This window comes from Oncorhynchus mykiss, chromosome 18 (genome assembly GCF_057628025.1).
Source record: "Oncorhynchus mykiss isolate SJ-2025 chromosome 18, ASM5762802v1, whole genome shotgun sequence".
Taxonomy (NCBI): domain Eukaryota; kingdom Metazoa; phylum Chordata; class Actinopteri; order Salmoniformes; family Salmonidae; genus Oncorhynchus; species Oncorhynchus mykiss.
This window is the reverse complement of record NC_143039.1, coordinates 68,770,603-68,783,345: the sequence shown is the minus strand read 5'-3', so window position 1 is coordinate 68,783,345 and position 12,743 is coordinate 68,770,603. Positions and strand designations below refer to the sequence as shown.

General features: G+C 43.5%; 1 protein-coding gene across 1 annotated transcript in view; it reads right to left on the bottom strand.

The window, feature by feature from the left end:
* Nucleotides 1-12,743, bottom strand: part of LOC110496654 (gamma-aminobutyric acid type B receptor subunit 2) — a 445,152-nt gene that overhangs the window by 104,858 nt on the left and 327,551 nt on the right. Inside the window, exon 8 of the mRNA XM_036953439.2 lies at nucleotides 6,258-6,318. Coding sequence (XP_036809334.2) covers nucleotides 6,258-6,318 — 61 coding nt within the window. The remainder of the gene's footprint in view (nucleotides 1-6,257; nucleotides 6,319-12,743) is intronic.

Here is a 12,743-nt window from a genome sequence, read left to right as displayed (position 1 = left end):
TAGCCGATGTGAGTAAGACCTTTAAACAAGTCAACGTTCACAAGGCCGCAGGGCTAGATGGATTACCAGGACGCATACTCCGAGCATGCACTGACCAACTGGCAAGTGTCTTCACTGACATTTTCAACCTCTCCCTGTCTGAGTCTGTAATACCAACATGTTTCAAGCAGTCTACCATAGTCCCTGTGCCCAAGAACACTAAAGTAACCTGCCTAAATTACTACCAACCCGTAGCACTCAAATCTGTAGCCATGAAATTATTTCAAAGGCTGGTCATGGCTCACATCAACATCATTATCCCAGAAACCCTAGACCCACTCCAATTTACATACCACCCCAACAGATCCACAGATGATGCAATCGCTATTATAGTCCACACTCCCCTTTAACACCTGGACAAAAAGAACACCTATGTGAGAATGCTTTTCATTGACTACAGCTCAGCATTCAACACCAGAGTGCCCTCAAAGCTCATCACTAAGCTAAGGAAACTGGGACTAAACACCTCTCTCTGCAACTGGATCCTGCCCCCAGGTGGTAAGGGTAGACAACAACACATCTGCCACGCTGATCCTCAACACGGAGGCCCCTCAGGAGTGCATGCTTAGTCCCCTGCTGTACTCTCTGTTCACTCATGACTGCATGGCCAGACACGACTCCAACACTATCATTAAGTTTGCCGATGACACAACAAAGGTAGGCCTGATCACCGACAACATCGAAACACCCTGTAGGGAGGAGGTCAGAGACCTGGCTTTGTGGTGCCAGGACAACAACCTCTCCCTCAACTTGATCAAGACGAAGGAGATGATTGTGGACTACAGGAAAAGGAGGACAGAGCACTCCCCCATTCTCATTGATGGGGCTGTGTTGGAGCAGGTTGAGAGCTTCAAGTTCATTTGTGTCCATATCACCAACAAACTAACATGGTCCAAGCACACCAAGACAGTTATGAAGAGGGCACAACAAAACCTATTTCTCCTCAGAAGAATGAAGTTATTTAACATGGGTCCTCAGATCCTCAAAAGGTTCTACAGCTGCCCCATCGAGAGCATCCAGCTGCACTGGTTGCATCACTGCCTGGTATGGCAACTGCTCGGCCTCCGATCGCAAGGCACTACAAAGGGTAGTGCGTACAGCCCAGTACATCACCGGGATGCCATCCAGGACCTCTATACCAGACGGTGTCAGAGGAAGGCCCTAAACATTGTAAAAGACTCCAGCCACCCTAATCATAGACTGTTCTCTCTGCTGCCACACGGCAAGCGATACCGGAGCGCCAAGGAAATGAATTAACATTTTGAAAAAATATGTTTGGGGTATTTTTTTCTTAAAACTGCATTGTTGGTTAAGGGCTTGTAAAGTAAGTATTTCTACAACCTGTTGTATTCAGCATTTCACTGTAAGGTCTACAACCTGTTGTGTTCAGCATTTCACTGTAAGGTTTACAACCTGTTGTATTCAGCATTTCACTGTAAGGTCTACAACCTGTTGTATTCAGCATTTCACTGTAAGGTCTACAACCTGTTGTATTCAGCATTTCACTGTAAGGTCTACTACACCTGTTGTGTTCAGCATTTCACTGTAAGGTCTACTACACCTGTTGTATTCAGCATTTCACTGTAAGGTCTACTACACCTGTTGTATTCAGCATTTCACTGTAAGGTCTACTACACCTGTTGTATTCAGCATTTCACTGTAAGGTCTACCTACACCTGTTGTATTCAGCATTTCACTGTAAGGTCTACAACCTGTTGTATTCAGCATTTCACTGTAAGGTCTACAACCTGTTGTATTCAGCATTTCACTGTAAGGTCTACTACACCTGTTGTATTCAGCATTTCACTGTAAGGTCTACTACACCTGTTGTATTCAGCATTTCACTGTAAGGTCTACTACACCTGTTGTATTCAGCATTTCACTGTAAGGTCTACTACACCTGTTGTATTCAGCATTTCACTGTAAGGTCTACTACACCTGTTGTATTCAGCATTTCACTGTGAGGTCTACTACACCTGTTGTATTCAGCATTTCACTGTGAGGTCTACTACACCTGTTGTATTCAGCATTTCACTGTAAGGTCTACAACCTGTTGTATTCAGCATTTCACTGTAAGGTCTACTACACCTGTTGTATTCAGCATTTCACTGTAAGGTCTACAACCTGTTGTATTCAGCATTTTACTGTAAGGTCTACTACACCTGTTGTATTCAGCATTTCACTGTGAGGTCTACTACACCTGTTGTATTCAGCATTTCACTGTAAGGTCTACAACCTGTTGTATTCAGCATTTCACTGTAAGGTCTACAACCTGTTGTATTCAGCATTTCACTGTAAGGTCTACAACCTGTTGTATTCAGCATTTCACTGTAAGGTCTACCTACACCTGTTATATTCAGCATTTCACTGTAAGGTCTACCTACACCTGTTGTATTCAGCATTTCACTGTAAGGTCTACTACACCTGTTGTATTCAGCATTTCACTGTAAGGTCTACCTACACCTGTTGTATTCAGCATTTCACTGTAAGGTCTACAACCTGTTGTATTCAGCATTTCACTGTAAGGTCTACAACCTGTTGTATTCAGCATTTCACTGTAAGGTCTACTACACCTGTTGTATTCAGCATTTCACTGTAAGGTCTACTACACCTGTTGTATTCAGCATTTCACTGTAAGGTCTACTACACCTGTTGTATTCAGCATTTCACTGTGAGGTCTACTACACCTGTTGTATTCAGCATTTCACTGTGAGGTCTACTACACCTGTTGTATTCAGCATTTCACTGTAAGGTCTACAACCTGTTGTATTCAGCATTTCACTGTAAGGTCTACTACACCTGTTGTATTCAGCATTTCACTGTAAGGTCTACAACCTGTTGTATTCAGCATTTTACTGTAAGGTCTACTACACCTGTTGTATTCAGCATTTCACTGTGAGGTCTACTACACCTGTTGTATTCAGCATTTCACTGTAAGGTCTACAACCTGTTGTATTCAGCATTTCACTGTAAGGTCTACAACCTGTTGTATTCAGCATTTCACTGTAAGGTCTACTACACCTGTTGTGTTCAGCATTTCACTGTAAGGTCTACTACACCTGTTGTATTCAGCATTTCACTGTAAGGTCTACTACACCTGTTGTATTCAGCATTTCACTGTAAGGTCTACTACACCTGTTGTATTCAGCATTTCACTGTAAGGTCTACCTACACCTGTTGTATTCAGCATTTCACTGTAAGGTCTACAACCTGTTGTATTCAGCATTTCACTGTAAGGTCTACAACCTGTTGTATTCAGCATTTCACTGTAAGGTCTACTACACCTGTTGTATTCAGCATTTCACTGTAAGGTCTACTACACCTGTTGTATTCAGCATTTCACTGTAAGGTCTACTACACCTGTTGTATTCAGCATTTCACTGTGAGGTCTACTACACCTGTTGTATTCAGCATTTCACTGTGAGGTCTACTACACCTGTTGTATTCAGCATTTCACTGTAAGGTCTACAACCTGTTGTATTCAGCATTTCACTGTAAGGTCTACTACACCTGTTGTATTCAGCATTTCACTGTAAGGTCTACAACCTGTTGTATTCAGCATTTTACTGTAAGGTCTACTACACCTGTTGTATTCAGCATTTCACTGTGAGGTCTACTACACCTGTTGTATTCAGCATTTCACTGTAAGGTCTACAACCTGTTGTATTCAGCATTTCACTGTAAGGTCTACAACCTGTTGTATTCAGCATTTCACTGTAAGGTCTACAACCTGTTGTATTCAGCATTTCACTGTAAGGTCTACCTACACCTGTTCTATTCAGCATTTCACTGTAAGGTCTACCTACACCTGTTGTATTCAGCATTTCACTGTAAGGTCTACTACACCTGTTGTATTCAGCATTTCACTGTAAGGTCTACCTACACCTGTTGTATTCAGCATTTCACTGTAAGGTCTACAACCTGTTGTATTCAGCATTTCACTGTAAGGTCTACAACCTGTTGTATTCAGCATTTCACTGTAAGGTCTACAACCTGTTGTATTCAGCATTTCACTGTAAGGTCTACTACACCTGTTGTATTCAGCATTTCACTGTAAGGTCTACTACACCTGTTGTATTCAGCATTTCACTGTAAGGTCTACTACACCTGTTGTATTCAGCATTTCACTGTGAGGTCTACTACACCTGTTGTATTCAGCATTTCACTGTGAGGTCTACTACACCTGTTGTATTCAGCATTTCACTGTAAGGTCTACCTACACCTGTTGTATTCAGCATTTCACTGTAAGGTCTACTACACCTGTTGTATTCAGCATTTCACTGTAAGGTCTACAACCTGTTGTATTCAGCATTTTACTGTAAGGTCTACTACACCTGTTGTATTCAGCATTTCACTGTGAGGTCTACTACACCTGTTGTATTCAGCATTTCACTGTAAGGTCTACAACCTGTTGTATTCAGCATTTCACTGTAAGGTCTACAACCTGTTGTATTCAGCATTTCACTGTAAGGTCTACAACCTGTTGTATTCAGCATTTCACTGTAAGGTCTACCTACACCTGTTCTATTCAGCATTTCACTGTAAGGTCTACCTACACCTGTTGTATTCAGCATTTCACTGTAAGGTCTACAACCTGTTGTATTCAGCATTTCACTGTAAGGTCTACCTACGCCTGTTGTATTCAGCATTTCACTGTAAGGTCTACCTACGCCTGTTGTATTCAGCGCATGTGACAAATACAATTTGATTTGATTTACTAAACCATAAGAAATTGTTTGAATATTAATGCATTCGGTGTTCTTACACTGCACCCTCAGCCGCAGTCTGCGGTAAAGTTCCTCTTAGGTCTTAGAAACAGATCTAGGATCAGCTTCCCTTCTCCCAATCCTAACCGTAACCATTAATGAGGAAAATGCAAAGCTGTCCCTGTCAGCTTACCAGGAGACTTTATGTAAGGTGATCTGTAGGCTGATGAGTTGAGGGGGGATGTAGGGTGAAGTTGCCCCTAGATGCTTATCTTGGGTCAGCGTTGCATTTCCCCCACTAATGGTTAAGGTTAGGATTGGGGAGGGGAAGCTGATCTTAGATCTGTACCTAAGGGGAACTTAACCACAGAGCGGGGCTGAGAGTGAAAGACAGGCTTTGATAGATCCTTCAAAAGGGGAATGAGTGAGCTGTTCCCACACTGCATGAGGACAGATGGCAGGGTTGAGGAGAGGATCAGATCCTGGTTAAATATTCAGCCAGGGCAATCCCTCCTCTCGCTCTCTCTCCTCTCCTCTTTTTCTCGGCTCTCTCTCACTCTCTCTCACTTTCTCTTCATCTCCTGTGTCAAACAGTCGTCACACACTCCCTGAGAAGCCAGGAGGGAGGGAGGGAGGGAGGGAGGGAGGGGGGGGGGAGAGACAGAGAGAGAGAGAGAGAGAGAGAGAGAGAGAGAGAGAGAGAGGGAGGGAGGGAGGAAGGAAGGAAGGAAGGGAAGGATGGTAGCCATAATAAGGTCATGATATGAATGGAGGGAGGGTGGGAGAGAGAGAGGGGTGAAAAGAAGAGATGAGTATGTGGAAGAGTTAGGAGGAGATTCAGAGAGAGAGAGAGAGGGGTGAAAATGAGAAAATGAGAGAGAGAGAGGGGAGAAAAGGAGAGAGAGAGAGGGGAGAAAAGGAGAAAGGCAGGTGTGTGTCATGCGGGAGGGTGAGTGGTGGGGAGGGGGGGGGGGGGGGTGTTCTGCCTAAGGCTAGGTACTCATAATGACATTTTCACAGCGCTATGGAGCAAGAGCTCTCCAGTTCACTGATGATAACATTTATTTGCTTATCCATGACATGACTGCCAGTTGCCTTCCAATTGAAAAACTCCCTCACTCCCACAACCAAACAGGTCCGCCTCCCCCGAGTGTTTCCACACACACACACATGCACGCACACAAACACACCTACATCCCGATTTAAGCTGCCACAGGGGGCACCTCTGCAGTGGGGTAGATAAGATAAAGATGAGCGGATTAATAATGGCATACTGGTGCTGAGGGAGGGGTGGGCCGGGAGCTGGGGGGATTCCCCCAAATACAGATCACACCCCTGGGTAGAAAATCCCACCCGGCAGCCCCCTGGCAGTCAACCACCACTGGTTGGGTAACCCCAGAGTAGGATAACTATGACATCATCATCAGCCAGACAGAAACCAATCATAATACTAGAGCAATTCAACAGAACATCACAGCAATGCAACAATCCTACAACATGTGCTTACAGTACCTTGAAACTGTGTGAATTTGATGGTTCCCATCCGTTCTCCGTTCCTGAACATGACTTGGCCCTGGATAGAAAAGGAATGAAAAACACATTTAGAACATTTTAAAGCATTTAAAGTACTTAAGGACTCAATGAGGAATCACATGTTCAATACAATACACTTGTTGCCTTGTCCATATTATGCTGCCTTGTCCATGTGACATGATCCACATCAGCTACCAAGCTGAAACCAAACATTGTTGACCCTTGTTAATGTGTCGGAGGAAACACTGTACACCTGGCGACCATGTCAGCGTGCATTGCACCCAGTCAGCCACAAGAGTCTATAGAGCACGATGGGATAAGGACAACATGGCCGGCCAAACTCTCTCCTAACCCGACAACGCTGGGCCAATTGTTCGCCGCCTCATGGGTCTCCCAGTCATGGCCAGCTGCGACACATCCTGGGATCGAACAAGGATCTGTGAGACACTGCACCACTCGGGAGGCCCCAAGTGTTGGCACATTAACAGATTTTAGTGGACTAGCACTGGGCTTCTTTTTGGATTAGAAGTTTGCAAAAATGCGTCTGTTCATACGAAGTAAACAAAATGATTGGTCAGCAGATTAATTTGCTGATATCCTAAGAATATATTTTTGCTGTAGCACCCGCTCAAGCAGGTACAGTTGAAGGCGGAAGTTACACCGTAGCCAACTACATTTAAACTCAGTTTTTCACAATTCCTGACATTTAATCCTAGTAAAAATTGCCTGTCTTATTTTAAGAATGTGAAATGTCAGAATAATAGTAACAAGTATGATTTATTTCATATTTTATTTATTTTATCACATTCCCTGTGGGTCAGAAGTTTACATGCACTCATTTAGTATTTGGTAGCATTGCCTTTAAATTGTTCAACTTGGGTCAAACATTTCTGGTAGCCTTCCACAAGCTTCCCACAATAAGTTGGGTGAATTTTGTCCCATTCCTCCTGACAGAGCTGGTGTAACTGAGTCAGGTTAGTAGGCCTTCTTGCTCGCACACGCTTTTTCAGTTCTGCCCACAAATCTTCTATAGGATTGAGGTCAGGGCTTTGTGATGGCCACTTCAATACCTTGACTTTGTTGTCCATAAGCCATTTTGACACAACTTTGGAAGTATGCTTGGGGTCATTGTCCATTTGGAAGACACATTTGCTTTAACTTCCTGACTGATGTCTTGAGATGTTTCTTCAATATATCCACCAAATTTTCTTACCTCCCAATGCCATCTATTTTGTGAAGTACACCAGTCCCTCCTGCAGCAAAGCACCCCCACAACATGATGCTGCCACCCACGTGCTTCATGGTTGGGATGGTGATCTTCGGCTTGCAAGCCTCCCCCTTTTTCCTCCAAACATAACGATGGTCATTATGGCCAAACAGTTTCATCAGACCAGAGGACATTTCTCCAAAAAGTATGATCTATGTCCCCATGTCCAGTTGCAAACCGTAGCCTGGCTTTTTTATGGCGGTTTTGGAGCAGTGGCTTCTTCCTTGCTGAGCAGCCTTTCAGGTTATGTCGATGTAGGACTCGTTTTACTGTGGATATAGATACTTTTGTATCTGTTTCCTTCAGGATCTTCACAAGGTCATTTGCTGTTGTACTGGGATGATTTGCACTTTTTAAACCAAAGTACGTTCATCTCTAGGAGACAGAACGTGTCTCCTTCCTGAGCGGTATGACGGCTGCGTGGTCCCATGGTGTTTATACTTGCGTACTATTGTTTGTACAGATGAACGTGGTACCTTCAGGCGTTTGGAAATTGATTCCAAGGATGAACCAGACTTCAACTGTATATTTCACTGGTCATCCCCAAAGCCAACACCTTTCCTTCCAGTTCTCTGCTACCAATGACTGGAACGAATTGTAAAAATCACTGAAGCTGGAGTCTTATATCTCCCTCACTAACTTTAAGCATCAGCTGTCAGAGCAGCTTACTGTGTACCTGTACACAGCCAATATTTATCCTCTTGCTTATTTGCACTTCAGTATCTCTACTTGCACATCATCATCTGCACATCTATCACTACAGTTTTAATGCTAAATTGTAATTATTTTGCCTCTATGGCCTATTTGCCTTACCTCCCTACTCTTCTACATTTACACACACTGTACATATATTTTTCTATTGTGTTATTGACTGTACGTTTGTTTATGTGTAACTCTGTGTTGTTGTTTTTGTCGCACTGCTTTGCTTTATCTTGGCCAGGTTGCAGTTGTAAATGAGAACTCTTATCACAAATCTTCTTTAATGTCTTAAGTGAGAATACCACCTTTTGGCTACTGAACAGACATCATTTGTCAGTCCTTCTACCTTTAAAACTTTGACATGTCTTTGAGTTCAGCCTTAAGTGAAAGCGACTGGAAACAAATGACACTCTTCACATGGATCATCATTGATATTCTAAAAAAAAACAATCGAGCCCAAATAAAATCATGAAGAAAATATGCAGATATTTTCACACACAAAAAGTCTGGCAACTAACACATTGCCTTCCCTCCCTTATCCGTCCTCATCCATCAAGACTGTGGAATTAATTCATCAAGCCATCTGCCCATAGAACTCCCTAATTAAACATTTAACTGGATCTGAGATTACTGCCGGCCACAGAAAAACAGGTGAACGAGAGAGACAGAGAGAGAGAGTTAGCATGGAGCTGATTAATAAAACAGCGCTGACAGAGAGATGGGAAGGAAGGAAACCTATTGAAGAGCCAATTTCAGTTCAAAAAGACGCTGAGGCTTTGAAGTCAGTCGCTGGGCGGGTTTCTGCACCCTGATTGGTACCCTGTATTTGTATGCATCTGTGATGTGACTGAGTGTCTGTCTGTGTGAGCCCGGAGAGAGAGAGCTAGCTAAACCTACTGTCCTCACAGACAGCAGTCTAGGCTAACTGCGGTGGGATGGAGAGTTTTCTGCTGTTGTATGGCATTTAAAAAGTGACTGAAAGTGTAAGCTCAGAGAGAGAGAGAGATACCTATAGGTAACTGCCAAAATAAAGGAAGCTCTTGAGTAAATGAGGGATACACAGTGCATTGAAAGCAGGTGCGACCACACAGGTGTGGTTCCTGAGTTAATTAAGCAATTAACATCAGGTCATGTATAAAAAATGCCCAGTTGCCCACTACTTTGGCTAGCATTTTTTTCAAATGTATTTTATTTTACCTTTATTTAACCAGGTAGGCAAGTTGAGAACAAGTTCTCATTTACAATTGCGACCTGGCCAAGATAAAGCAAAGCAGTTCGACAGATACAACGACACAGAGTTACACATGGAGTAAAACAAACATAGTCAATAATACAGTATAAACAAGTCTATATACAATGCGAGCAAATGAGGTGAGAAGGGAGGTAAAGGCAAAAAAGGCCATGGCGGCAAAGTAAATACAATATAGCAAGTAAAACACTGGAATGGTAGTTTTGCAATGGAAGAATGTGCAAAGTAGAAATAAAAATAATGGGGTGCAAAGGAGCAAAATAAATAAATTAATTAAATACAGTTGGGAAAGAGGTAGTTGTTTGGGCTAAATTATAGGTGGGCTATGTACAGGTGCAGTAATCTGTGAGCTGCTCTGACAGTTGGTGCTTAAAGCTAGTGAGGGAGATAAGTGTTTCCAGTTTCAGAGATTTTTGTAGTTCGTTCCAGTCATTGGCAGCAGAGAACTGGAAGGAGAGGCGGCCAAAGAAAGAATTGGTTTTGGGGGTGACTAGTGAGATATACCTGCTGGAGCGTGTGCTACAGGTGGGAGATGCTATGGTGACCAGCGAGCTGAGATAAGGGGGGACTTTACCTAGCAGGGTCTTGTAGATGACATGGAGCCAGTGGGTTTGGCGACGAGTATGAAGCGAGGGCCAGCCAACGAGAGCGTACAGGTCGCAATGGTGGGTAGTATATGGGGCTTTGGTGACAAAACGGATTGCACTGTGATAGACTGCATCCAATTTGTTGAGTAGGGTTTTAGAGGCTATTTTGTAAATGACATCGCCAAAGTCGAGGATTGGTAGGATGGTCAGTTTTACAAGGGTATGTTTGGCAGCATGAGTGAAGGATGCTTTGTTGCGAAATAGGAAGCCAATTCTAGATTTAACTTTGGATTGAAGATGTTTGATATGGGTCTGGGAGGAGAGTTTACAGTCTAACCAGACACCTAAGTATTTGTAGTCCACGTATTCTAAGTCAGAGCCGTCCAGAGTAGTGATGTTGGACAGGCGGGTAGGTGCAGGTAGCGATCGGTTGAAGAGCATGCATTTAGTTTTACTTGTATTTAAGAGCAATTGGAGGCCACGGAAGGAGAGTTGTATGGCATTGAAGCTTGCCTGGAGGGTTGTTAACACAGTGTCCAAAGAAGGGCCGGAAGTATACAGAATGGTGTCGTCTGCGTAGAGGTGGATCAGAGACTCACCAGCAGCAAGAGCGGCCTCATTGATGTATACAGAGAAGACAGTCGGTCCAAGAATTGAACCCTGTGGCACCCCCATAGAGACTGCCAGAGGTCCGGACAGCAGACCCTCCGATTTGACACACTGAACTCTATCAGAGAAGTAGTTGGTGAACCATGCGAGGCAATCATTTGAGAAACCAAGGCTGTCGAGTCTGCCGATGAGGATGTGGTGATTGACAGAGTCGAAAGCCTTGGCCAGATCAATGAATACGGCTGCACAGTAATGTTTCTTATCGATGGCGGTTAAGATATTGTTTAGGACCTTGAGCGTGGCTGAGGTGCACCCATGACCAGCTCTGAAACCAGATTGCATTGCAGAGAAGGTATGGTGAGATTCGAAATGGTCGGTAATCTGTTTGTTGACTTGGCTTTCGAAGACCTTAGAAAGGCATGGTAGGATGGCTAGAAGACCTCAGTGACTTTGAAAGATGGTTCTCAAAAGAGCATGGGATGTTTCATCTCAACCCAACTGAACACTTATGGGAGATTCTGGATGAATGATGTCACATTCCTCTGATAGATTTCCAGACACTTGTAGAATCTATCCCAGGGCGCATTGAAGCTGTTCTGGCGGCTTGTGGTGGCCCAACACCCTATTAAGACACTTTATGTTGGTGTTTCCTCCGGCAGTTACCTGTAGCTAGGCTCGACACTGCTGCTAAGTGCTATATTTATATAAAATGTTTTACCTTTATTTAACTAAGCAAGTCAGTTAAGAACAAATTCTTATTTTCAATGACAGCCTAGGAACAGTGGGTTAACTGCCTATTCAGGGGCAGAACGACAGATTTGTACCTTGTCAGCTCGGGGATTTGAACTTGTACCCTTCCGGTTACTAGTCCAACGCTCTAACCACTAGGCTACCCTGCCGCCCCATATGCTGACAGTGGTGAGATGGCGCTAAAACAAAAAGAGTCTTTAGGCTAAGCATCGGTAGAAAACTGCAGTAGAAAAGTACCATAAGTGTTTCCTGCTTCCTATTCTGAGACTCCGGTAGTGTTTTTCTTTACAGTGGCCTGCGAAAGTATTCACCCCCCTTGGCATTTTTCCAATTTTGTTGCCTTACAACCTGGAATTAAAATTGATTTTTTTTGCCTACCATGCCTATCACTTTGCAGAAGATTTTATTGTGAAACAAACAAGAAATAAGACAAAAAAAACTGAAAACTTGAGCGTGCATAACTATTCACCCCCCCAAAGTCAATACTTTGTAGAGTCACCTTTTGCAGCAATTACAGATGCAAGTCTCTTGGGGTATGTCTGTATAAGCTTGCCACATCTAGCCACTGAGATTTTTGCCCATTTTTCAAGGCAAAACTGTTCCAGCTCCTTCAAGTTGGATGGGTTCCACTGGTGAACAGCAATATTTAAATCATACCACAGATTCTTAATTGGATTGAGGTCTGGGCTTTCACTAGGGCATTCCAAGATATGTAAATGTTTCCCCTTAAACCACTCGGGTGTTGCTTTAGCAGTATGCTAGGGCCATTGTCCTGCTGGAAGGTGAACCTCCCAGTATCAAATCTCTTGAAGACTGAAACAGGTTTTCCTCAAGAATTTCCCTGTATTTAGCGCCATCCAGCATTCCTTCAATTCTGACCAGTTTCCCAGTCCCTGCCGATAAAAAACACATGCACAGCATGATGCTGCCACCACGCTTCACTGTGGGGATGGTGTTCTCGGGGTGACGAGAGGTGTTGGGTTTGAGCCAGACATAGCGTTTTCCTTGATGGCCAAAAAGCTCAATTTTAGTCTCATCTAACCAGAGTACCTTCTTCCATATGTTTGGGGAGTCTCCCACATGCCTTTTGGCGGACACCATACGTGTTTGCTTATTTTTCTATTTAAGCAATGGCTTTTTTTTCTGGCCACTCTTCTGTAAAGTCCAACTCTATGGAGTGTACGGCTTATAATGGTCCCATGTGACAGATCATGTGACACTTAGATTGCATACAGGTGGAATTTATTTAACTAATTACTGTATGTGACTTCTGAAGGTAATCGGTTGCACCAGATCTTATTTAG